General features: G+C 37.8%; 1 protein-coding gene and 1 non-coding gene across 2 annotated transcripts in view; one reads left to right on the forward strand and one right to left on the reverse strand.

Moving 5' to 3' along the window:
* Positions 1–23,103, forward strand: part of SLC9A8 (solute carrier family 9 member A8) — a 91,308-nt gene extending 68,205 nt beyond the window's left edge. The window contains exons 13-17 of the mRNA XM_044663822.1: positions 2,210–2,292; positions 4,076–4,187; positions 19,985–20,205; positions 21,447–21,593; positions 22,674–23,103. Coding sequence (XP_044519757.1) covers positions 2,210–2,292; positions 4,076–4,187; positions 19,985–20,205; positions 21,447–21,593; positions 22,674–22,781 — 671 coding nt within the window. The 3' untranslated portion in view covers positions 22,782–23,103. The remainder of the gene's footprint in view (positions 1–2,209; positions 2,293–4,075; positions 4,188–19,984; positions 20,206–21,446; positions 21,594–22,673) is intronic.
* Positions 17,181–17,282, reverse strand: LOC123238429. The gene has a single exon (XR_006505601.1). It is a non-coding gene; the product is annotated as a U6 spliceosomal RNA (small nuclear RNA).
* Positions 23,104–27,105: the final 4,002 nt, after the last annotated feature.

Here is a 27,105-nt window from a genome sequence, read left to right on the forward strand (position 1 = left end):
TAGTTAGATACAGGAAGGTCACAGTATCTAGTTAAGAATCATTTGTGGGTAATGGTGACATTCAGTATGTGACCATTCTACTATAAGACTGAAGATAGGGTGAAGGAGTGAGTTGTATTTAAGGGGTCTAAGAAACTTCAAGGAAATAGAGAGAGTGTCAATATGAATGCTGAGACCTCTTAGCATAAGATAGAAAGGAGAGAGGGATATTCAGTCCTTAACATGAGAAAGGAGGAAGAGTGACCTGGGTATTAGTGTATACCATAGTTACCATGACTTGGATTAGATCATTACTGGATTGATTGGTGGGGGATTGAATGAAATTATCCTGTTGCCTAAAAAAGTTGTAATGAATGTTTTTATTATGAGGGCCTTCTTTTTAAGATCTAAAATTGAGAATCATCGTCAAAAGTCAACTCACATATCTTGATACAATCTGAGCTAAATCTGTTAGAATCAAATCATATTTTGAGTCAAGTTTAGTGACTTTCTTTATAACATCTGGAGTCCAAGGAAGCCCACATTAGGTCATGGCATAGTTATATTTTTTGTGTCCTAAAATTTGTTGGAGAACAAAAAAATATTTTACTGATTACTCTCACTTTTAATTCAACGAATAACAATTTTCAATAAAATATCAGCTTTCTGGGGGCAGCTGGGTAGCTCAGTGGATTGAGAGCCAGGCCTAGAGACAGGAGGTCCTAGGTTCAAATCTGGCCTCAGACACTTCCCAGCTGTGTGACCCTGGGCAAGTCACTTGACCCCCATTGCCCACCCTTACCATTCTTCCACCTATAAGTCAATACACAGAAGTTAAGGGTTTAAAAAATATATATATGTATCAGCTTTCTGAGCATAAGGACATGAATCTTTAAGTGGATCTACCCAGAGTTAGAATAGAAAAAGACACAAACTTTGTTTATTGATTTCAATTGTCATGCAATTTTGTTTCTAGCTCTTAATGTCTTTTAATCATCCTTTTTAACAACTCAGTTAATTGATTCATTCTAGACTTGAGATAACTTTAGAAATAAATGTTAGAACTCTGAAAGGCATTTTTCTTAAATTAAATTCAACCGATTTCACCCTAAAAGTAGTAACTCAGTGGATAGAGAGCCAGGCCTGGAGACAAGAGGTCTTGGGTTCAAATGTGGCCTCATACGCTTCCTAGCTATGTGACCTTGGGCAAGTCACTTCAACTCAGTTGCCTAGCCCTTACAGTTCTTTTGCCTCAGGAGGAGTACTTAGTATTTATTCTAAAACAGAAGATAAGGGTTGAAAAACAAAAGAAAATAAGTAACAGGCAATTGGTCTCTTTTGCCAGTAGAATGAAGCTGGGGCTGGAAATGTAGCCATATCTGTTGGTGCTGTTGAATTTGGACATGCTTTGTCAGCTTTAGCCTAGAATTCCATAAGTTGTACAGTTAAATGTATGTATGTTGTGGGTTGCACTTGCAGCCATGGACCTGATTTTTGCCATTCTTGCAATCAAGGAGCCTTGCTAATCACAATTTTTAGTAAACTGATGGATTTATATATAATAGTCACTGTTTTTCCTGGATTGCTAACACTAGTTTTTATGCACACTTAGACAACTGATCCATCAAAATGGGATATTTTGAATGGCAAATACATTCCTCATGTGTATGTGTGTTTAGTAGATTGGAATTCAAGGTGGTAAAGAAGGGAATGAAAGAGACTTAAGCAGAAATTTTTTTAAGGTATTGATTGCAACTGCTATTAAAATTCTCCTTCAAGGCCTCATTGTAGTGCTGTAGACTGGTTTTGGAAAGACTGCCAGTAGAGTGCAGGCTCTGGAAGAACTGTCTAGCTGGAAAGCCTCATCTAATACCATCAATAGTCTATATATCTGTAGTTTGGGGACCAGCCTAACCAAATTCAGAGATGCTTATGCCCAAAAGGCTGGTTATACAAATTCAGTAAACCAATTAAAAAGGTTCTTTTTTTTTAAGAGAGGAAGGCAAAAAAGAATTGCAATTTGTATCTGTGGAGGGAATACTCAGGCTGATAAAGTCACAGAGTATGTCACAGTTAAGTATGGAAGAACATACTCAATGATAAATCATTTTGTTGGATTTTATCATATTCTTAGGTAATTTATGTTCAGTTACTTAACTGAACATAATTTCACACTGTTTTTTTAAAAAGTTAGTTAGAGTTGAATAAATTTATTTTTTTTTTATTTCAGAAACATGTGTGTTTGCATTTCTTGGCCTGTCCATTTTCAGTTTTCCTCACAAATTTGAAATTTCCTTTGTCATCTGGTGCATAGTAAGTATTTTTCCTTACTTTTCCTTTTTAAGCTTCTTGGTTATAAGTAAACAAGCATAAATCTTTTTTTATGTAGCTGCTTAGCACTTTTTTTTTAAATTAAAAAAACCCTTTTGGAGGGAATTAGGTAAAATGAGGACAACAATACACTGTTGGTAGAACTTTAATACCTGTTTGTTGAATTGAATTGTTTTATATACTTATGTAAAATCTCAATAATCTGAAATGTAGTTGGGGATGCAAGATGACTTAGAGAAGTTAAACTAGATGATATCTTAGTTTCCTTTCAGTTCTAAGATTATTTGAATCTGCTAAGTTCTGTGCTTGTAATAACATAGTTTGGAGGGACAGGAAGGAGAGCTTCAGAAAGAGCACCAGACCTAGAGATGGGAGGACCTGGATTCAAATTTGGCCTCAGATCCCTCCTAGCTGTGTCACCCTGGGCAAGTAATTTAACTCCAGTTGCCTAGCTTTTGACACTCTTCTGTCTTAGAATTGATACTAAGATGAAAGGCAATGGTTTACAAAAATAAAAATAATAATATAGCTTGGGATGTTCTACCTAAAACCTTTAGTGAATCTTCTTTGCTTTTTTTAAGACTCACTCGGCATTTTCCTTAACCAAATTAGTCTATGTATTCCTCGTGAAGGTTAATTTTTGATCAGAATTGTCCCAAGAACTCAACCTAAGTACTCTTCAAGGTATTCAGTCTGTATAGGAGAATATTTATAGTTAAGACCACTGTCTTTGAGTTGTTTAGCCTCTATATGCATAAGTAAACAGTGGCATATTACTAGACATGATATGTTTGCTTAGTTTTATAATATTCACTGGATACTTGGAAGAGCATTTGCACATCAGTCAGTCATTAAACATTTATTAAGTGCATACTATGTGTCAGACAGTCATATAGTCTGTCCTCAAGGAACTTACAATCTGATGGGAGAAGGCTATATGCAAAAGAAAGCTGAAAAGAGAGGGTAGAGGGGAACACCAGAAGTACCTTCTTGGAGGCATTATATTTCTGGAGTTGAAACCAAGCAGAGCAGTTCTTGAGAAATGAAGAACTCAATAGAGGGAGGCTTTGGCGAGAGTTTTTTGCTCTGGCCTCCAGCCTTCTAGTTGAGAGTAGAGAGACAACTGAGGCCACTGAGGGGCCTGGGTGTTGGAAGCAGTCTCCATGATGATGAGATTCCTGGTGATGAGCTTATCTTGGGGAAAGCCTGATGTTGTTTGTGGAGTATAAACCAAGCAGAGCAACTGGTGTGCAGTATATGTAGGGAATCCATTTATGACTTTTAGACCTTCCCTTTGGAGCCTAGACCTATTAGGAAAGTGGAAATAATAATTTATTCCCCCCTTACCCCTCCTGCCCAGGATTCTACCAGTAAGAATGATTAAAGAAAGTTAGTCCCATTGGTAGATCTCCCCTAGAAGAGCTAGAGTGGCTCCCAGATTAATCTCTGGGTACTTTAGAATGCTCTTTTGCCTTCTGTTGCTAATAAAATAAAAATTATTAACTAATGTCCTTGCTTTATATAGACATCTTCTAAGTAAAACATTTTATTCTTTTCTAGGAGCATAGGAAACTCCACACCTATGTTTTAGATCAGGCTAATTAAGATATTAGCTAATGTTGTATGGTCATTTCTGCTATTACAGAGAAAAAGCTTTGTTAATAATGGCTGTGTTTTAGGAGCTGTGTTAACTGCAAATAAGCTACAGCTTGTATCATGTATCATTTTAACTAGAGACTTAGAAGATTTTCTTGCCCTTGCACAGGTACTTGTGCTGTTTGGCCGAGCTGTGAACATTTTCCCACTGTCCTACCTCCTAAATTTCTTCCGGGATCATAAAATCACTCCCAAAATGATGTTTATCATGTGGTTTAGTGGTAAGTTGAACTTCTTTTAAGGAAGAAAGTTGGAAGAACAGTGTTGTTCATATATGACACAAGATGGTGAAATAATATGCTTTTAATTAAACTAATAGCCCTCTGTGTTTTTGAGGTCGAAGGAACTTTATTCTTTCAAATAAAAATATTTTAAGACTAGAACTAAGGTTATTATAGATAATAAGAGATTTTAATCGCACTAATGATTGCTTACCTTTATGTACAGCTTTTTACTTTGCAAAGCACTTTCTTTACAACTCCCCAAAATAGTTATTGTAAGTTTTATCAACCTCATTTTATAGATAAGGAAGTTGAGGCACAAGAATAATGAAGTGATTTGTGATCATTTGGTTTTCACTATATAAGATTCTTGACTACAAATGGCTTCCCTAGGCCATCTGAACTTTTTATTCATTATTTAGTAAGGATTCATTCTTAAAGGAATAGTTCCCAATGTTCTGACTCCCTATAAAATTATTAAGTTTTTATAAAGTTCCTCTTTTGGTCTTTTCATATAAATACTATAATTCCCAAACATTTCTGTGTCATTGTAAGAATATTCCTTCTGAAGTTTTTCCTTTTCTGCCTACATAGTATAAGTCTATAAATCTACCCCAACATAATATGATCTTACATTTCAAAAGACTATGAGAAAATTTGAGAAGGGATAATATAGACCAATAATGATGAACCTATGACATGGGCACCAAAGCTGGTACGAAGAGTGCTCTCTGTGGGCACGCACATAGCTTCTAACACCCCACCTTCCAACCCACCCCCACCCCTGCCACCCGGAATTCATTACTAGGAAGGCAGAGGGACTCAGGCAGAGCCACTCCCCTCCCCCTCTCCATGTTCTAGATGACATTTTTTCACATCCCCCACCCCTCTGCCCAGAAACCCAATGGGAATGCACAGGGGTTAAGGTGGGTGGCTCATAGGCGGCAGAGCTGGAGGGGAACAGAGTACTCAGGCCTCTCCACACTTATGAGGACATTCCTCACTTCACCTGCCGCTCTACCCAGCAGCCCAGTGGGAGCGCTTCTTCCCTCCTCTATGTGGGGTAAAGGGAGGGGCAGGGCACCTAGCACTGGGGGGAGAGGGGAGCAGGGCCCAGCACACAGTCTCTAAAAGGTTCACCATCACTGATATAGCCTTTTATATCATATCTGTTGTTAACTTTTGCTTTATAGAGGAAAAGTCCCCCCAAAATGCTTTTTATCAATTGCCATTTGGGGGCAGATAATTCCTTATAATAATTTATTTTGAAGAAGTATGTTAAAAATCTGATATTTCTCTGAATCTTGAGATTGTATTCTGGGTTATGAGTGATATTGGTGGTAGAAAGTTCTGTAGGAATATATTTGTTGTATTTTAAAATAATTTGAAAATGTTAACTCTGCCAATGATAAAGGCAGCTGGTGGTAGAGTAGTTAGAGCACTGAGCTCAGAGTCAGAAAGACCCATGCTCAAATTAGCCTCAGATACTCCCTACCTGTGTGACCCTAGGCAAGACCTTGGACCTCAGTTTCCTCAACTATAAAATGAGGTTTTTTTTATAAGGATCAAATTAGATAATATTTTTTTAAAGTACCTGGCTTGGAGTAGACACAAAATAAATGCTTAATCTCTCAGAGAGAACTCTGTTTTGATTTTAGAACTTACAAAAACAAAATTTCAGAATCTCTCTATATTCTGACCAGTAAATTTCTTTCAGAGAAACAACAATTTTTTTTTTTATTTTAAACCCTTAACTTCTGTGCATTGACTCATAGGTGGAAGAGTGGTAAGGGTAGGCAATGGGGGTCAAGTGACTTGCCCAGGGTCACACAGCTGGGAAGTGTCTGAGGCCAGATTTGAACCTAGGACCTCCTATCTCTAGGCCTGGCTCTCAATCCACTGAGCTACCCAGCTGCCCCCCAGAGAAACAACAATTTAAATTTATATATTGCTTTATAGCTGACAAGGCACTTTTTATGTATATATATATTCACTTGATCCTTGCAAAATCCTGTTATGAAGCAGCTAGGTGTGGTACTTTCTTTTACCTTTTTTTAATCCTTACCTTCCATCTTAGAATCTTAGAATTATTGGTTCCAAGGCAGAAGAGAGGTAAGGGCTAGGCAATGGGGGTTCAGTGATTTGCCCAGTCACACACCTGGGAAGTGTCTGAAACCAGATTTGATAGTATCAATTCTAAGACAGAAGGTAAGGATCTTTATATATATATGTATATATATATATAAAAAGAAAAATCCTGTCATGCATTCAGGGCAGATATCATTATGCCCATTTTACAAATGAGGAAACTGCTTGCTATCTAGTTTGGTTGAAATAAAGAATATGTGATGGGAAGTAAGATGAAATAAATTTAGAATACAAGGAATAATTATTTCAGTGGACTTATGGTGAAGGATATCTCCCTCCTATTTGCAATGAAACATACATTTCCAGACATGGCTAATGGGCAGTGACTTTTGCGAAGTTTAATTTAAAAAAATAAAGGAACATCATTTTAAAAAATTGTTAAAGGTAGGCTAAATCTATATTGTAGAAGGCTTTAAATACCAGACTAAGGAGTTTTGTCTTATACAAAAGGCAGTTGGAAACACTGAAGATTTTTAAGTGGTGGAGGTGACATGATCAGATCTGTGTTTTAGCAATATCATTTTGGCAGCTGTGTGGAGGAAAAATTGAAAAGGTGAGAGAATATAAGGAAAAGTAATTAGGGGACTGTTGTGAAATCTGGGTTCAATCCATTGATTATTTCTTGCACTCAACCATCTAGCTCCTGCCTTTAAGACTTTGCATGTGCTCTTATTGAATAAGGGAATAATCTACATAGACCTGTATTGTAGGAGAGGTATTTTGAAAAATTTGTGGAAAATAGATTGGAGAAGGGAAAGCAGGAACATCATTTAAGAAGCTATTGAATAGTTCAAATGAGAGCCAATGAAGGTCTGAACAAGAGTGATAATTGTGTAAATGGAGAAAAGGGGACAGACAGAATAGATGTTATGAAAATAAAAATATATTATCACTATCGTAGAATTTTAGATTTGGCCTCAGTGGCCATTTAGTTAAAAAAGAATCTATAATAATATATGTATAACCCAGTGGAATTACTTGTCAGCTCCGGGAGGGAGGAGAGAAGAGGGAAGAAGACAACCTGAATCATGTAACCATGAAAAAAATTTTTAATAAAATTTTAAATTTCATAAGTAAATAAGAATCTCTGTCACAGCATGCCTACAAAGTAACTTTTGCTTCCCAACACCCCTGGAACAGCTTTAACCTAAAGCCTAGTGAATGATGGTGAGACCCTGCCTGGAACCTCCTCACCTGCTTGGGAATGGTAATAATCTACCTGAATTCATTCTTCAGTGATAGACATATTCCCATCTAGTTATACCCTCCCCATCCCAGTTATTCTGAACCCCTTAGCTCCACACTGTCACTGTACAAACCTAACTCCCTGTCCCACTGACCCTCCCCTTTTCTGTTCTCTTCTGTCTAGGTTTTTACAGTACTGCTCTCTCCTGGTTTTTCCTCAGTCTCCTTTGCTAGGTCACATACAATAATCATGGGTGTTCCCCAAGATTTTGCCCAAGCACTTTTCTATTTTCCCACTATACATTTTTTCTTGGTGATCTCAACAGCTCATATTCAATTATCAAGTCTATTCATTTGAGTCTCACATTTATTTAGCCAACCCTAATCACATTCCTAACCCTCCAGTCTCACATTTCCAACTGTCCATTGGACATATAGAATTGGTTGTCCCATAGACCTCTTAAATTCAAAATGCCTAAAACTGAACCTATTATCTTCCCACCAAACTCTCCCTTCTTCCTAACTTATATTACTGTTGAGGGCACCACTCTTCCTAAGTTACCTAGGTTCACAACCTAGATGTCATCCTGGACACCTCCCTCTCTCCCACCCTGAATATCCAGTCACTTGCCAAGTCCTTGTCAGTTATACCTTAAACACATCTCTTGTATACACCCCTTTCTCTCCTCTGACTCTGCCATCAGTCTGGTGCAGGCCCATTTCACCTCAAGCTAGGATTAGTGTAGTAGCTTTCTAATTTGTTTCCCAACTTCAAATCTTTCTGCTCTAGTCCATCCTTCATTTATCTATCAAAATGATATATCTGAAGCAAGTCTGACCATATCATCCCCTGTTACCTCTAGAATCAGAATTATACTTTCTGTTCAGCTTTTAAAACCCTTTATCACCTGCCCCCTTTTCTGCTTTTCAAGACTTTTTCAATACTTTACATGCTATCTACTCTCTATTGATATGTTCTCCTTGCTGTTCTTTCCACAAGATACTCTCTGTAGAGCCTTGCTGTTCCTTTATACCTGGAATCCCCTTTCTCCTTATCTCTGCTTTCCAGCTTCCCTGGCTTTAAGTTTAAAGTTTAAGTTGCAGCTAAAATTTTACCTTCCCCTTAATATTTGTGCATTCCCTCTTTGATTATCTTCAATTTATTCTGAATATAATCTTGTTTGTACATAGTTATCTGCATGTTGACACCTCAATTAGACTGTGAGCTTTTTGGAAGGAAGAACTTTTTTTGCCTTTTTTTGTATCATCTGGTGATTACACAGTGCCTGACATATAGTCAACACTTAATACTTGTTAACTTGATTTGGTTGATCATCTAGCCTTGTAAGTTTTGACTGATAGGGGGTCATTCAGCAAGGTTGGGTAATGGGAGAAGGAGACTAAGAGATTGCTCCTAAAATGGAGTCCAAATACTTAGCTAACTCAATGGTTGAAGTCTTGATGGGTGAGATGCAATGTAATTAGGCTTTGATCAGGGAATCAGGGTTTCAATTTCCAAAGAAAGATCCTCAGGAAGCCCTCAGGATTGGATCTGAGCTGGGCTGTCAACCTCCTCCTTCTCTCAGTCCTCTGCCTGAAGACCTCTTCTCTCTTCTTTCTCCCAGAAATTCCCAGAATTCTCTCTCCTCTCAACTGTCAGTAACTGTCAGCAACTGCCTTCTCTCTGGCTCCTTTGGCCCCATCCTCCTTGCACAAATCCCATCCATACAGCCTCTACCTAAAGACCTTTGATGATTGGGAACATACTACCTTTCCTGAGGCAACCCATTTTGTTTATAGTTTTCATTGTTAGGAAGTTTTTCCTGATATTGAGCCTTATTTGTTTCTTTGCAACTTTTACCAATTTCTCTTGCTTCTGCCCTTCAGAGTCAAATAAAACAATTTTAATCCCCAGACCATGTAACAGCCTTTCAAATATTTAAAGACAGATATTATGCTCCCTTTTAGCTTTCTATTCCAGCTAAGCATCAACAGTTCTTTCAGCTAGTCCACATGTGGCATAGACTCAAGGTCCTTTTATAGTTTCCCTTATCTGTATATGTTTCATTTTACTAAACTGTGGCACCTTTAGATAAACAATACTCCAGATGTGGTCTGACCACATGTGACAGAACACAGTTGACTGCAATCTAACTTATTCCTAGAATCGCTTCCTCTCTTAACAGTCCAACCAAGATCTCACACTGCTGACTCACATTGAGCTTGCAGGAAATTTTTTTCAAACTACTGTCTACATCTTGCATATCTTATATGTCTGAAGTTAACTTTTGGAACCCAAATGTAAGATTTCATATTTATTCCTATTTTCATTTTCTTACATTAAGCCTGTTCTAACCTGTCCAGTTTTTTTGGACCCCGTTATCAATTGTGTTGGTTGTTTTTCCCAGCTTTGTGTTATCTACACATTTGGTGATCATGTGGGATACACCTTTGCTAGTCATTAATAAAAATGTTTAATAGCACAGGGCTAAGCACAGATCCCTGCAGGTACTCCAGGAGAAATATTCTATCAGAATGTCATTGAACCATTAATGATTATTTGCTGAGTCTACATGTTCCACCAATTCTGAATCCCACTAGTTATATTATCATCTAGCCCACCCCTTCACCCCTTTCCCATCTTTTCTACAAGAATTGCATGAGATAATTTACTGAACATTTTGTTATCATTTAGTTAAATGATATCTCCAGAATTTTCCTAATCTAGCAAAGTTTAGTAGTTATGTTTTAAAAAAAAGGTTAGTCTGGCATGACCCGATCTTGTTGTGCTGTTTTTTTGTAATCTTTGCCTTTTCTATATATTCACCATCATGTTAATAATTCATTCTAGAATTTTGCTAGGACTTGAAGTCAAACTTCCTGGCCATAGTTTGTGGACTCCTTTCTGTTTTCTATTTTGAATAACAGGACATTTTCCCTTTTCCAAGCTCTCTTCCATTCTCCACAGTCTTTCACATATCACTAACATTAGTTCAATCTAATCTAATCACATCTAATAGTTCTTTTCATGTAGGATATTTCATTCAGCCTAGGTAGTTCATATCTAGAAGAATAACTAAGGGCTCTTTTTACTATCTCTTGACTTCTCTTGGGCATCAGTTCTATATTAGCTGTTTTTGTTTTGTCCTTTCCAATCCAAAAAATTTGTTTCCTTGGCAAAACAAACAAAACCCACAGAAGCAAAATAAGGATTAGAACTGCTTTATTTTTTGTTTTGATTATTCTTTTATTTTTCTATTTTTGTTGTGATTTCACCTTGCTCATTTGCTATTTTACTGATTCAGTTTTCTGCTGTCTTTTTACTAAGATTAGCTAAAAAGGTTTACCAATTTTATTGGTTGTTTCAATTAAAGTTTTAAATTTTACTTATTATTTCTACTTTTGTATCTAATTTATCTATTTTCCCTCTTTTTTTAAACCCTTACTTTCCACTTTAGAATCAATACTATGTATTGGTTCCAAGGCAGAAGAGTAGAAAGGACTAGGCAATGGAGATTAAGTAACTTGTCCAGAGTCACACAGCTAGGAAGTATCTGAGGCCAGATTTGAACCTAGGACCTTTCATCTCTAGGCCTAGCTCTCAATCCACTGAGTTACCTAGCCGCACCCCCTCCTCTAATTTTTAATGTCTTCTCCCTTTTTCTTTATTTTAATTTTGTTTATTTGTTGATTTTCTCATTTAAAAATGCATATACGGGGGCAGCTGGGTAGCTCAGTGGATTGAGAGCCAGGCCTAAAGATGGGAAGTCCTAGGTTCAAATCTGACCTCAGACACTTCCCAGCTGTGTGATCCTGGGCAAGTCACTTGACCCCCATTGCCTACCCTTACCACTCTTCCACCTATAAGCCAATACACAGAAGTTAAGGGTTTAAAAAAAAAAATAAAAAAATGCATATACAGTTCATTAATCTCTTTTTCTATTTTGTTAATGTATGATTGTAAGGATGTGATTCCCACCCTCCCACCCCCCAAGAGTGCTTTAGCTGTATCCTAGAAATTTTGGTATGTTATCATCATTATATTTTCTTCTATATAGCTATAAATTGCTTCTGTGATTTGTTCTTTGACCTACTCATTATTTAAGGTTTCATTGTTAAGTTTCCACTTTGTATTTTTGGTAGTGGTCCCTGAACCAATTTCTATTTTTTATTATGCTATGGTCTTTAAAGAATGTATTAACTATTTCTTCCTTTTTATGCTTGTTTGCAATATCTCTTTGTCCTAGTGCATAGTCTTTTTTTTTAAACATGCCATGTATTATGTTATAGTTATATTTTTTTTGCTGTTCCATTTAGAATATGTCATATCTTTTAACTTGTTTCTCTAGAAACTTTTATCAGTTATATATTTTCCCTTTTGTTTCATTTTCTGTTAGATTTATCCAGCACTGATAGAAGGATATTGAAGTCTCCTGTCATTATTGTGTTCCTTTCTATGTCTTCTTGAAGTTCATATGTTTTCTTTATGAATCTGGATACTAAATTTTAAATGTTAAGGCGTTTAAAGCATATATATTTATTGCTGATATTGGATTGCTATCTGTGATTCCTTTTAACCTTTAGTTTGCTTATTTTCCTGTTTTATTTTTTGAATATTTGTTTTTGCTTTGTCTGATAACTGCCACTCCTGCTTTTTTAGAGTCACTTGATGCATAGCGATTTTTTTCTGTCTTCTCAGTTTTATTTTCTTTATATCTTTACTTTTAAAAAATATTTGTTGTAAGAAACAGATGGTAGGGTTTTGATTTCTTATTGTATCTGCTACTCTTTTTCATTTTGTTGGATTGTTTGATCCATTCATATTTAAAGTTATAAAATTTTGGGGGCAGCTGGATAGCTCAGTGGATTGAGAATCAGGCCTAGAGATGGGAGGTCCTAGGTTCAAATCCGGCCTCAGACATTTCCCAGCTGTGTGACCCTGGGCAAGTCACTTGACTCCCATTGCCCACCCTTACCACTCTTCCACCTAGGAGCCAATACACAGAAGTTAAGGGTTTAAAAAAAATAAGGTTATAAAATTTTGGTTTACATTTTCTTACATCTTTCTCCAAAATTAATTTTTTCAAGGTACAACTTTTTTCTTTCCACTTGAAACACAATATTATGTTCCTTTACTTACTTTACTTTAACCTTTTTTTAATGTGGCTCTCTTCCCCTCATTCCTAATATCCTCTTCTCATTTGTTACTCTTTTCACTTTAAGATTTTGTTGATTAATTTCTTTTTCTCTCCTGCTTTTTTTCTGATTATATATTTCTCCCTCTTCTTTTTTCTTCTCAGTTAATCAAATAAATTCCCCTTTTTCTTTTTCCCCATTAGCTAGTCCTGTTTATTAGTTTTTAAAAATTATTTCTTTTTGTCTTCCCTTCCAAAAAGAATTTCTCTTATTATCTTTATTATCTATCTTCTCTTTCTGTTTACTCTATGCCCTCATTTTTTTGATTCATGACTCTTTTAGTCTCTATTTCCTCTATATTTTCCATGTAACTAAACTAGATCCAAGATATCAATTCTACTCTTCTAGTCACTTTCAACCACAGTCTTGTAGGGCTTACCCCATGGATTCTCCTGACAAGGGGAATATTGTTTTTCCTTGTGTCATTTGAAATTGTTATAAGCCTTGGAAGATTACAACTCTCTGAACTCTCTCTGCTACAACTTCCCCTGACAACTCCCACTTCCTTTGTGGGAGGTGTCAGGGAAGGTATAAAAGAGAAAGTTTGGTGCCTTTTCTCTCTCTCAACCCTAGAAGCTCTGCTCTCTACCTTGAGACCCTGATCTCTCTCGGTGCCTTTTTCCTTTTCTTCCTACCTCCTAGTTTTCCCTATACCTTTCCTTTCCCAATCTAAATAAAGCCTAGCTATTCAAAACCCTAAAGTTGCTCTCTGATCTTTTATTTGAGATTTGAGCTCTGTAGGGTTCTGATCAATTTCCCCCTGCTGGGGCTGGGGACCACTACCTTCCTTTCCCTTCCTCTATCTTCCTCTCTTCTTTCTCCCATTCCTCCAATCCTTCTACCTTCCTCCCTTCACCCCCACACAGTTTATGGCAACCCAGATGGGACAGGCAAAGTTTGCCAGTTTCTGTTGTTATCAAGAAAAAGTTGGTAATTTTGGAATCTTTAAGGTCAAAGGAAGGAATAAAGGTGAGATAGTATTAGGAGGAGGAATAAAAGGGATGGCTAAGTTTAGGGAGGAATGAACAAGGTGGTATTTGGATGGTAAGGGTACAGGTGAGGTATTCAGGAGAGGCAGCTTAACAGACTGGACACTTGGGCTAGAGACAGAGGACACTGGGGGAATAGGATGTACCCTTCCAGGCAGGAAAAGTACTTCTACAGACATAAGGAATAGGGCCAGTCAGAAATGGTTTAAATCTTACTTGAGGGCTTTCTTGCCTCAAATCCTCAAAGGAGGAGTCGAAAGGCTCCTCCCTGTCACTGAAACTGAAGGGATTCAGGAGGAAGTATCGGGTAATTACTTCCTCCCAAGCTGGATGCCTCTAGTTTCCTCAGGAAATAAAGGAGAATAATTCCTTCCCTCTCAACCCTTGCCTAATTCTTCAACACAATGATTCACCAGAGATTTTGATTAGGTAACAAGGGGATTTATTGAAATTCAGGGTTGGTCTGAAGGAGAGAAGGATTAGGGTTTCTGACAGCCACTTGGGAGAACCTGCTTTCTCAGCCAGGGAAGATTTGGCTGCTTTTAAAGTAGAGGGTATACTAAATCAATAAAGCAAGGAATAGTTTGATTCAAGGATGTTCGACTTGCCTATGGGGAAACTAAACCCACAAAGTCTAATCACTAAATACCCAAAGCCACCCTTCCTCCCAGAGCCCACAGGAAAAACAGGAAAGGTAACAGGGGAATGGTATGGAGAAGATCAGGGAGAGGTCCAGAGAAATTAGCTAAGTTCATATTGTCCAGAGACAAGGCAAAGGCCAAAAGCAAAGCCGAAAGCCAAAGGCAGAGCTCCAGTTGGTCCTTCTGCTCTCCTCAAGCCTCCGGAACCAACTATTTGTCAGGATTCTAAGGTTTAACTGCCAGAAGTTTTCAGTTAACTTGTGCAAGGGCAAAAACCTTTATTGCATTTTGCATTACACTGTCCATGATACTCCCTGTTCACCTCTTCACTGTTAACTCTACCAGAGTTCCACCTTCACAGCTGTCTGCTTGTATACATTTAGAAAAATGCCTTTTATTGGTCTTTCTGTTGTCACTCTGTTGCTCTCCTAGCCTGCTGTATTTATTTACTCCTCTTCCATTTTTGTGATTTAGGGTGTTTGAGAATCAAATAATCTTTTTCATTTTGGTTTTCTTTCTAAAAATGTTTCAGACTCTGCTTTGTTATTGAATATTTATCTTTTGTCCTGTACTGAAAGAATAGGTCACCTTGGGCTGTATCCTGAGCTCCTTTGCTCTTTGGAACTCTTTATTCCATTTTCTCCTCTTTTTTCTAGTGGACAGGGAATAGTTTTGCATTCTTCTAATGTCCTTTCCTTTGTATTTGAAGGTCTTTCTCTAGATAGCTGGAAGAACTTGTTGTTTCTAAATTGAATTGTTAAATTTAATCTATGTATCTTGGAGTTTGAAGCCTTGGATTTTTTTTCCTGGGGGCAATCTGAATTCTCTTAATTGAAATTTCTTTTTCTATGTTCATAAATTCTGGGCTGTTCTGTTATTTCAATCATTGTGGTATTAAGATTTTTTTAACCTGTTACATTCTTTTGGGAGAATCTTGATTCTTAAATTGGTTCTATTCATCCTGTGTTTGAGATCAGTATGTTTTACTTATATAGTGAGCATATTTTCTTATAACATTTTTGTTTTTGCTTTTGCTTCTCTTCTTGTAGGTTGTCTTTCACTTCTGTGTATTCATGCATTCTCAATCTACTGTTCTTTCTTGTTTCTTTGGTGAGGCTTGCCATAACAGATTAGGGTTTTTCTGCCCATTCTTTTTTGCTGTATATGACACAAATTCTGCTATTATAATTCTATTTTAAACCACTCAAGAATAGCAAGTTGTGGTTCCATGTTCTCAACTCCTACAGGATTCTGTTTTCTCAAATGGTGGATCGTTGTCCTTATTTTACAATATTTATTCGTAGATGACTGAACTTATTTTCTTTATCTGAAAGCCATTTTTCCTTCTCTTATTATTTTTCTATTGATTTATCTGTCTATGTTCAAGGTTGAGTAGGATAGAAATGAGCACCCATCCCAAATTATAATTACAAACCTGAAGTCAGAGAATGAGAGTAGAGGAAGCAGACCTTTATTCTTTCCCATTAGAAATGGGCAAATGCCAGTGCATCAGTGCAGATACAAACATTATATAGGTTCCTGAGGCAAGACCCTCTCCCTCCTTTGTATGATGCCCTGTTTTCTTGGTCTGGGACTTACAATCTAGGCTCTAAGTCTACCTCAATCAGAAAACAGCAAGATACATAAGGTGAGCTCATCATGAGCTTCCACCAGAGAGATAAATTTATGGGGAGGTAGCCAGGTCCTCAGAGTGACTCCTTTATCTCTTAAAGGAATGAGACCATAAGGAAGTAGAATTGCCTAATGACTTTCATCCTTGAAATGAGAAAAGAGGTCTCCCAACTCACTGGGCCTGTGGCAATAATGAAATGTCTTTGAGGTCATGTTCTTCAACCCTAAATAGACTTTCATTCCTAATGGGAGGTAGGATGTTCCTGAGAAGAACAAAATAGTTCTTTTTATTCCCCACAAGGTCTTTTAGTTTTCTTCCTGAAATCTTTTATATTTTGTCAGTTTTCCCTCCTTATTTTCCTTATCACTCACTTCCTTCTGTTTGATTTCCTTGGGTTCTGAATCTCAAAGCATATTAGCTTTTTCTGACACTGGGCAATTCATACTTCACCAACCTAGCTCTCTGTCAAAAGTTAACTTTTGGGGCAGCTGGGTAGCTCAGTGGAGTGAGAGTCAGGCCTAGAGACAGGAGGTCCCAGGTTCAAACCCGGCCTCAGCCACTTCCCAGCTGTGTGACCCTGGGCAAGTCACTTGACCCCCATTGCCCACCCTTACCACTCTTCTGCCTTGGAGCCAATACACAGAAGAACAGGGGTTTAAAAAAAAAAAAAGTTAACTTTTGGGTGGTCAGCACTGACCCTAGCTGAGTGCTAAGCTCTTTCATTCAGAATTGATAGAATGCTGCACAACCCCTTCCCCTCAACACCCGCCATGATTTCCTGCCATGGTGATTTTCTCCTTTCAGTCTGTTCTCTGGCTCAGAGCTAGCAGTTCAGAGATTTGTGCATTGGTGCTTCCAGGTTGCAGCTCTGGGCAGGCATTTTTTCCTGAAGGGCTGTAGCTAAGTTGACTGTTGAGATCTGAACAAACCTTCATAGTCTAAACAGTAGTTTCCATGGCACTGGAAAGAAGGAGGGAGACTGAAGTTTTGGGGTAGGCTTTGTTATAAGCCTGTGCTGTGTCCTTGGGTCTGCTAGTATAGCCTCCAGGTTGGGAGTATGGGTGGGGTACTAAGTGTAGTCAGAGTTAGTGAGAGTTTGTTTTTAGGATTTGGGGGTTGGCTTTTTACCATTGTATTCTATGTGTCCTAGACCATGGAGACAGTAGGACTTGCTTTATTTCTAGGGCATAATTTTTATTTTGAAGAGCTTTGAAATGTCATGGGTGTCATCCTTCCTTGTGCAGGGGCCATGCTAATCTTCTTTCTCTGTATCATTCCAATTTTAGGAAATGTCTAATTTGTCATCTTTTTTTTTTTTTTAAACCCTTAACTTCTGTGTATTGGCTCCTAGTTGGAAGAGTGGTAAGGGTGGGCAATGGGGGTCGAGTGACTTGCCCAGGGTCACACAGCTGGGAAGTATCTGAGGTCGGATTTGAACCTAGGACCTCCCGTCTCTAGGCCTGACTCTCAATCCACTGAGCTACCCAGCTGCCCCTAATTTGTCATCTTACTACTGGAATAAGCTCCTTTTAAAAAATGATCAGTTATCATCAAAACATCTACCCTGAGCAGGAGGGTTCTTTCCCCCCTATTTAGCATTAAAACTTCTCTTTGTTGTCCTTGTTTTTCTAAAAACAAGCTTTCCATACCTTCTTTCCATCTTCTAAGTGAAGCCTATCTTGAGCCCTCTGGTTTTAATGATTTCTCCCTTCATAAATTATCTTATATATTTACTAATGTCTGTATAAGTTATATTCTATAGTAGAACATAAATTTTTAGAGGGCAGTGTCTGTTTTTATTTTTTTCTTGTAATCTCAGTACCTCGTTCTCCATATGTGCCTAATAAATGTTCATTGAATTTGTTCTGAATTAAGACCACTTTCTTTGTCATAATTACCTCCCTAAGAATTTATCAGCAGCCTCCTGATTAGTTTGCCTGCCACTAGCCTTTTACCTCTTAAATTGTTTTCCACACAGCTGCTAAAAGATATTCCTAAAACACAGCTCTGACCATGTTATCCCCAGCACTTAAAATCTTCATTGGCTCCCTATTGTCTCTTGCATAAATTAAAACTCCTCAGCCTGGCAATTTAAAGACTTTCACCTGAGTCCTGAAATGCATAGGCAGGAAAAGTTGGGTACAGATACTGCTTCTGATAAGTACTAGTTCTATGACCATGAGGAAATCATTTAATGTCTTCGACCCTCTTTTTTTCTATCTGTAAAATTAGGATAACAAATAATGAGATCATCTATGTAAAGTACTATATAAATCAGCTATTATTATTTCTGAACAAGAGAATATGGCTGTCTTGATGTCCCATAGCACCATTCAGAGGATTTGTATAGAATGCCTTTTGGACATCCACATTTATAAAACAAAGTATTAGGCATTTTTGGACATAACCAATGTGGAAGTTTATTTTATTTGACTATGTATATTTGTTACAAGGGCTTTGCTTTTATTGATTGTTTTTTTTTTTAAATTTTAAACCCTTAACTTCTGTGTATGGACTTATAGGTGGAAGATTGGTAAGGGTAGGCAATGGGGGTCAAGTGACTTGCCCAGGGTCACACAGCTGGGAAGTGTCTGAGGCTGGATTTGAACCTAGGACTTCCTGTCTCTAGGCCTGGCTCTCAATCCACTGAGCTACCAGCTGCCCCCTATTGATTGTTTTTAAACAGTTGAAGATAATAGGTGGCAGGGAGAGAAAAAATGCTTGTTAATTTTTAAAATAATAATAAGGGGATTAGCTTAAGAGTTGAAACAAGAAAGTCCATGGTATAATAGAAAGAATACTAGGTCAAGAATAAGAAGACCTGAGTTCTAGTTAAAGCTCTACCACTAGGCATTATTTCCTTAAATAAGTCATAACCTTTCTCTGTGCCTTTATTTTCTCAACTGTAAAATGGATGGTTAGAGCAATTCTCTCTCCTCTTAACTTTATCAATTATGTATTCCAAGAGCTCTTCTGGGCCTGACATTCTTTGAGGACACATGTTTCTTATATACTTTTTTTTAACCCTTACCGTCTTTCTTCTAATTGATGCTATCAGTTCCAAGGAAGAAGAGTAGTAAGGGTTAGGCAATTGGGATTAAGTGACATACAACTAAGAAGTGTCTGAAGCCAGATTTAAATCCAAGACCTCTCTTTTCCAGGTCTGGCTCTCTATTCACATGCCCCTTCATATACTTTTTCTGTGTGTTCTAAGGTTCCTTCTAGCTGAAAATTTTTATGAGTTTTAGACTTTAAAATCAATTCAGGGCCCTACTAATGGTAGAGCAGTCTTATCAACTGAAATATTATCTGCTCTTCAAGGCTTAGCCCAAATGTTACCTTCACCAGAAAATCTTCCTTCCCTGGAGGCAGCCAGGTGGCCCAGTGAATGGAGCCCTGACCTGGAGTCAGGAAGACCTGAGTTCAAATCTAGCCTCAGATCCTTACTAGTTGTGTAACCCTGGGCAAGTCATTTAACCTCCCTCTCAATTTCTTCCATTTCCTTAACTGTAAATGGGGATAATAATAGTACCTACCTTGTAGGATTGTTTTAAAGCTCAAGTAAAGTAATGTTTGTAAAGTGCTTATTAGCACGGTGCCTGATGTGCAGTAGGTGCTATAACAGTGCTTATTCCTCTCTCTCCCCCTTGTCCCCTCCAACTTCATATGAGTAGCCAGTACTAGAATGATAGTCTAAAAGATGGAAGAGCCCTTAAAAAGGAAAATTCACAGTTGGGAGGATCAGCGATAATCTAGTTTCACCTATCATTTTAAAGACATTGATGAGAGGGAAGTGAGTTGCCTCAGGTCTTCTAGTGAGTTAATGGCAGATCCAGGACTTGAACCCAGGTCTCCTGACTTTGTAACCCAATACTTCTGCCATAATAACAGATTGCCTCTCTTTTGCTTTAAAGCTATATAGAATAGTTTTTGTTTTTCTTCTCTCATTTTCTCCCCTTTCCTCCCTCATTTTTAAATTAATTGTTCTTTATTGTTTGTGGTCAGGTTTACGTGGAGCAATTCCATACGCCCTGAGTCTTCATTTGGACCTGGAACCCATGGAGAAACGGCAGCTCATTGGGACAACTACCATAATCATTGTTCTCTTCACCATCCTGTTGCTAGGAGGAGGAACGATGCCTCTCATTAGACTGATTGACATTGAAGATTCAAAAGCCCGAAAAAGAAATAAGAAGGATATCAACCTCAGCAAAACAGAAAAAATGGTTTGTATTGAGACTGTAAAAGGAACCACAGAGGAATACATTACATTGTACAATACTATTATTCCCACTTGTGATTTCTGCTATTTCAGGCCAGCTTTATATAATAACTTAGATTTCTATATTGATTTATAATTGACAAGGCACTTTTCTTAGCTTTTAGAAATGGCTACTTAGGGGGGCAGCTGGGTAGCTCAGAGGATTGAGAGCCAGGCCTAGAGACGAGAGGTCCTAGGTTCAAATCTGACCTCAGACATTTCCCAGCTGTGTGATCCTGGGCATGTCACTTGACCCCCATTGCCTACCCTTACCGCTCTTCTGCCTTGAAGCCAGTACACAGTATTGACTCCAAGACGGAAGGTAAGGGTTAAAAAAAAAGAAAAAGAAAAAGAAAAAGAAATGGCTACTTAGTAAGGTAGAATAGTAAGAACAGTTGGTACAAATATCCCCCCAAAAGTCTGGGATGTACTCTCCTATAATTACATCAAGACTTTACATAAATTATTTCATTTGATCCTTGCCAAACCCTATAAGATAGCCAGGGCAAATATTATAATCCTCATGTTACAAATGAAGAAACTGAGACTAGAAATGGAATCAACTTCCCCAGAGTCCCATGACTAAAAATGGTAAAGCCACTTGGACTCAGATCTTTTCATTCCAGGTCTCTTTTGAATACACTTTGCTGCCTTTCTGTATTATGCTCTTTTAATTAAGAAATCCCAAAAAGAGAATGTCCATCCCCTTTCATAACATTGTCAGCCCTGAAAATGAGATGAACCATGGCTGTTGCTCATAGACTTATTTTTGGCCTTGTAGCTTGGCACAGGGCAATTGGATTATATCTGCTTTGAGGCTAATTTTATTCAGATTAAGTTTTTGTTTTGCCACTGTTAGTTACCGAAGTTTCTCTTATACTGATACCAGACCTCGACAACAATCAGTGTTGTCAGTAGCAGTGACTATACCTCTTGTGCAGCAGTCATACATAAATGTCTTTTAAAAATAATGATAATATAAAAATAAAATAAAATAATGATGATGATAATAATAATAGTTAACAGCTCCTAACTGGATACAAACAATTATTTGTGTACTGTCTGACCCTGAAACAACTGGGGTCATTACTCCATTGGACAGTTAACATAGAAATAGTGTAACCCTGACTGACGGAGACAGAAAGACCTATTGCTTTTCAGGTATTCAGGGAAATTGTGGTCACAGCCTTGATGCCTTTTTTCTAGGGTAACACCATTGAGTCTGAACATCTTTCAGAGCTCACAGAAGAAGAGTATGAAGCCCACTACATCAAGCGCCAGGATCTCAAGGGTTTTATGTGGTTTGATGCAAAGTATCTGAATCCTTTTCTCACCCGGAGGCTGACCCAGGAGGTAGGTTCTACTGCTCTCATGTTTGTGAGAGTGACTTGGCCACCAAAACCTGCTGTTTCAGCATTCCCCTCAGACATGAGGTTATTATCCCATTTGCACTCAGTGTGGAGATGCTGTTGGAAACTGTTCAGAATGTTAATATTTGAACTGTAGAAGACAAGCTACTTTCATTTTTTTTTCCCTAATAATGAACTTGTAGGATTGGAAGCAACTGTGAAATGTTCATTGAATTCAACATCTTCTATTTTTCCTCTGACTTCTGTAATAGGTTAATAATAGACAATATAACTTGCTAACTTAGTTTGATTTTAGCTAGTTAAAGATGTAGTGAATTGATTATTAAATCTGAGCTTTGGAGATGTATGTAAATATTACAATTGTGCAGGATTCTGACAGCATATTGACAAGCTTTGACCCCTTAGTTCCTTTATTACTTGGCACAAGCCTAAGATTCTTACTGCTTTCAGACAAGCTTACTGTGGTTTGCTGTTAACTTTGGACTGGCTTTCACAGACTTGATAATATTTCAATGGTATAGTTATACCACGCCTAACATTTTTCCAATCTATCTCATTTTATAGTGTCTTTAACAGGCTAGACCCAAACCCTACTGTAAGAACCCAGGTTCTCCTGACTCCAAGGCTGGTACTCTATTCATTGTGTTACCTAGATGCCCCCACATGAGCTAGTTTTGGGCATTTTTACTACCGTGCAGTTACCATACTGATTTTCTATTTACTCATAAATATCCCTATATACGGCTGTTTCCTCTAGTGTTGTGTTTTCATAGAACCAGTTAATCAACCAATAAATATTAAGTACCTGCTGTGTGCTAGGCACCATTTTAATCTGACATTAAGTGGGATGAATTTGTGTAATGTTTCCTGTTTACCTTGACTTCCATTAACCCTATTTTATTTCTGAACAGCACTGTGTCATTTTCTCCTACCCCAAACATGAGGATATGGCCATTTGCAGTCATTATTTTCAAGCACTAAAAAAATGGCTTAGTTGTGGCATTTGTTTTGATCCACGAATACAAACCTGCTATGATAGCGGTTCTCTTGTTTCCCACCTCAGGACTTGCATCATGGCCGAATTCAGATGAAAACTCTTACCAACAAATGGTATGAAGAAGTACGCCAGGGACCATCGGGCTCTGAGGATGATGAACAGGAGCTGCTGTAATGCAGAAGGCTCTAGGACAATAACCAGTGAGATTACCACCATTGAGATTTTTAGTCATGTACAAGGTCTGATGCTAAAAGCTATAAGAAACCTTGAAGTTTATGCCTCCCCGGAGGCAGCCCTGTATGTAAGTATGCTGCACATACAGATACTGTTAGTATGACCTCCTCCAGATGAGCTAGTTTTGTTTAAAGTTGCTGTGGTGTTTAAGAACAGCTAAGTGGCTTCAAAACAATGAATGATGAATTTTTAATCTTGAATTTCCCAGACCTCCAAACTGAGATGGTTGCTTTGAAATATGTGTTCTTTCCTTGTTGTTTTCCTGTTTAAGTGTCTGTCATAAATGTGTAGCATCAATACTTACTTTGGTAGACAATTCTACAAGATAGATTCTCTACAGAATTTTTCATTATTGGTTCCCAGCTGGGAACTGTCATAGGTCAAACTGTGAAATTGTGTGGCTTTTTGTAAAGAGGATTCCGTCATTTCTGACATTAGCAGTGACCAGCTCACAGTAGTAGGACTAAGTAATAGTGTAGGGGAGTACCTTTCAATTGATCTCAGCCTTTCCTAGGCCAGCATTTTCACTGTGCCCTCACGAGCAGGCCTGCTGAGTTGGCAGGCACAGTCTTAACATGAGCAAACATCTTATATGTGTAGGACTGGAAGCTTGCTATGTCTTGGACTCCCCTTCAAAACAACAGTGACCAACCAAACCCATAACTGCAAAACACAAGGGATTTCAATCTACGGAAATAGCAGTTTTATTGAAAATGACAACGCACAAAACACCTTCTATTTTTTAGCACTCCAAAGAAATAAAAATTGATATTGTCTTTTTTGTTTAATGTGCTGACACTATGTACAGAATTTTACAGTAGCAGGCAGCTAGTTTCTCCAGGAAATACTGTGAATGTTTACATTTGAACCCTTAGCTGGAAGTAAGTTTCATTTCTTCAAATGTGATTAGGAGGTATGCCCTAATGTCACACTTTCTCATAGTGGAGTCATAGGTGAAATTCTCACCCCTCTATAGTGCCAAATGTACATTTTTACATTGGTTGACCAACATCTATGATTTGATGTATGTATACTTTTAGAAAGCAGAAAGAACCTTCCAATCACCATGTCTGATTTCTGACACAGGGCAGCAACCTGGTAATTTTGTCTGGTGGAGCTTCTGGCAGTCTTGTTGAGCTCATCACATTCATACCACACTTCTTTCAATTCCTTCCAGTTTGAACTTCTCTCTCCTTAGCTCCTTAGCTCACCAAAGCATTCTTACCTGCCTTACCACACACCACCTGGCTAGCAAGGGGACTGTGAAGTAACAATAAGGATTGTCCTATTTCCCCTAGAAAAGTTCATCTGAACAATATAAATCTTTCTCTAAATCCCTGAGATCTCCTTAAGAAGGACCTGATAGCCCTTTCTAGGCTATTGTGACAAACTCCATTCCCTTTTCTTCCTGCCACCTGTGTGGATAATTGTGACTCAAACAAACCTCTGCACATACAGGTCATAGGCATTACTTCATCTCTTTCAGTCCCCCTCCCCCAATATATATGTGTTCCCCAGTCTATACAAAAAGTAGTTCTGTGTAGTGACAAAACTTTTAAAATATCTTTGAAATCTACACATTTATACTTCTGATGCCCATAATGGTGAGAAACCACATGCAGAATAGCTAGAGATGGTCTTGGAGTGCAGGAAGACTTGGATTCAAGTCCTCCCTCTGATACATACTATTTGTGTGACCATGGGTAAGTCATGTAGCCACTTAATGTCCCAGGCAGCCAACTCCCTAAGATTATAAATTGCAGATGAGTTACTAATCTGCATTTTTGGAGGGAGTTTCCACGTTGGGAACTCCTTTCATTAACCCAAATATTCTAGCATCATGCTTCAACTTTTATGTTAGTGGTTAAATATCTGAGGCATGTGGAGTGAGGTTTACACCAGTGGTTCCCAAACTTTTTTGGCCTACTGCCCCCTTTCCAGAAAAAAATATTACTTAGTGCCCCCGTCACATACTTTCACCTCCCCCAAATGCACCTGTGGCCATCACCACCACCCCTGGGTCACTGCAGCACCCACCAGGGGGCGGTGGCACCCACTTTGGGAACCACTGGTATACACAAATAAAAAAGATTGTCATGTAGCTTACTAGTGGCAGCTATTGTTTTCTTTCTTCTTTTCTTTTCTTTTTTCTTCTTTCTTCTTTTAATTCTCATCTTTATTTTTTTAACAAATGAGGAAACTAAAGCTCATAGAAGTTATGAATATGACTTGCCCATGATCACATATTTCAAAAGGATCAAAGGTAGGATTCAAACCCAGGGCTTCCTTATTCTAAGTCTAGCCATCTGCCCACTATGGCAAATGCTTCCCTATAACTATTATCTATAATAGAAGAGTCTTGACAGTCAAAGATCCTGGGCCCTAAAGTATTTTACCTCCACCCATATGGAAGCCATGGAAACAATGTCAAGTTGGTTACATCCATAAAACTTTCCTGGATCTGATTTCTCATTTAATTTCCCTGCAGAATTTGCCTGAGCTCTGAAATTATCTGACTTTAAAAGCTAACCAACATTATTGACTACATATTCCTTTGAAGTTTATGGATAGTAGCAGCATTTAAAAACAAACAACTATTTGGTTGCTCCAGTGATTGAGAACAGGATTACACACCTATCAGGTGATAGAAGTTTCTCCATTCTAATCCTGCCTCAGTCACCAGAACCCTATTCTTTAACCAAGCCATTCTCTGCCTTTCACTTCTTGTTTGTGAAATCGAAATTACACTGGAGCAAATTCACGTACATAAAACCCAATGGGGAGGCTATAAAATCCTTTTATTTGTTCATTTATTAAGACAGGCTTTCTTAAAAGCTAAGATTATGCCTCTCCACCACTAGTGGAGCTTTCCTGCCCTCTGCTGGAAGAATACAGATTTAGCTCAACTATGAACAGTATTTGCATGGAATTTAAACTATGATTGATTAGTCCTGGCTAGTTATTTAAATCAGTTCTTCATTGAAGGCATATTTTCTTACATTTATAAAAGGAAAATGACAAAATTTTGGCAGACTCTGAAAAATGGCATATCTTTGAACCACAAATATGCAGAAAGCACTTCTCTTAAGGAAATTAATACACTGAAGATATTAAAATAAGTAAGATTTAAATTAATATCAATAGCTCCAAGTATTATTTTTTATAGAGCTTATTAATAATCACTTGGAGTAGAAGAAATAAAAAAAAGAAATAGAAGCCTAATAATCTAACTAAAGTATGACCATGTGTGTAAATTCTCCTGCCTGGCTGAAAGCCAGTGTCAACAGCTGCATTTAGGGAAAAGAGAGAGAGAGGGAGGCGGGGTCACACCAAAACTTTATCCTCCATATGATTACACAGTGTTTGCATGCAGCATAAGCACACAAATGGGATGCTGGATAAATGAGTTCTGGGGAGCAAATTCTGTCCACACAATCCCCACTGTGATTCCATTGGGAGATAAGCATGTTGGAATCTCCCAGATTTACGTGTCTAGTCTCCCCAATAAATCATTACACATAACCGGCTTATATCTCTAAAGATCTCTTACTAGAGGTGCATACAATATTGTACTTTTTAAAGGGAAATTACAATAATTTGGGGATAAGAGGGAAATAAAAGAGAAAGAGAGCAAAACCAATGTTTGGTAGGCACATTGACAAAAAGCCAATTGGGGGCAATTCCCTTTGGCATAAGAGTTTACATTCAGAATAAATGCATTCAACCCCCCACAGTTCAACTTGCTACATCCCAAAGTTCATTCTGGATCTTTTGATGCAGTGTGTGGTTTCTGCAGGCATCTCCATGGTGCCTTCTCCAAACAGTTCACTTTCTCAATTTGAGGAGTTAGTTTCTATTCCTGAAATTTCTCCAAAAGATATTAAACCTTGCATTATAGGATAATACTACAAATATGAATTTGAATATAACTTATTTCCTAATTTATTTATATTTTATTTGCTTTTGGTAGGATAGCCATAAAACAGAAGATTGAACATTTTTAAGGGGTTGTTAAAAAATTGGAAAGCCTTTTTTCTTAGGGTTTTGAGAACTAGGAACAACCTTCAAGGTCATCTCTCTTACCACCTCATTTTACAAAGGAACATAGAAGGAGAATAACTAAACCAAGCAATGCCACAAAAGTAGGAAAATGTCATTTATAAATAATGCTAAGCAAAATGTGATGCAAGACCAGTTCACCCTTGGCCAGCCTTTAATATAGAAAACTGCTAACTGGATTTTCTTCCCAATGACCAATATCAGT

The sequence above is a fragment of the Gracilinanus agilis genome, chromosome 2, assembly GCF_016433145.1.
Source record: "Gracilinanus agilis isolate LMUSP501 chromosome 2, AgileGrace, whole genome shotgun sequence".
NCBI classification, from domain to species: Eukaryota; Metazoa; Chordata; class Mammalia; order Didelphimorphia; family Didelphidae; genus Gracilinanus; species Gracilinanus agilis.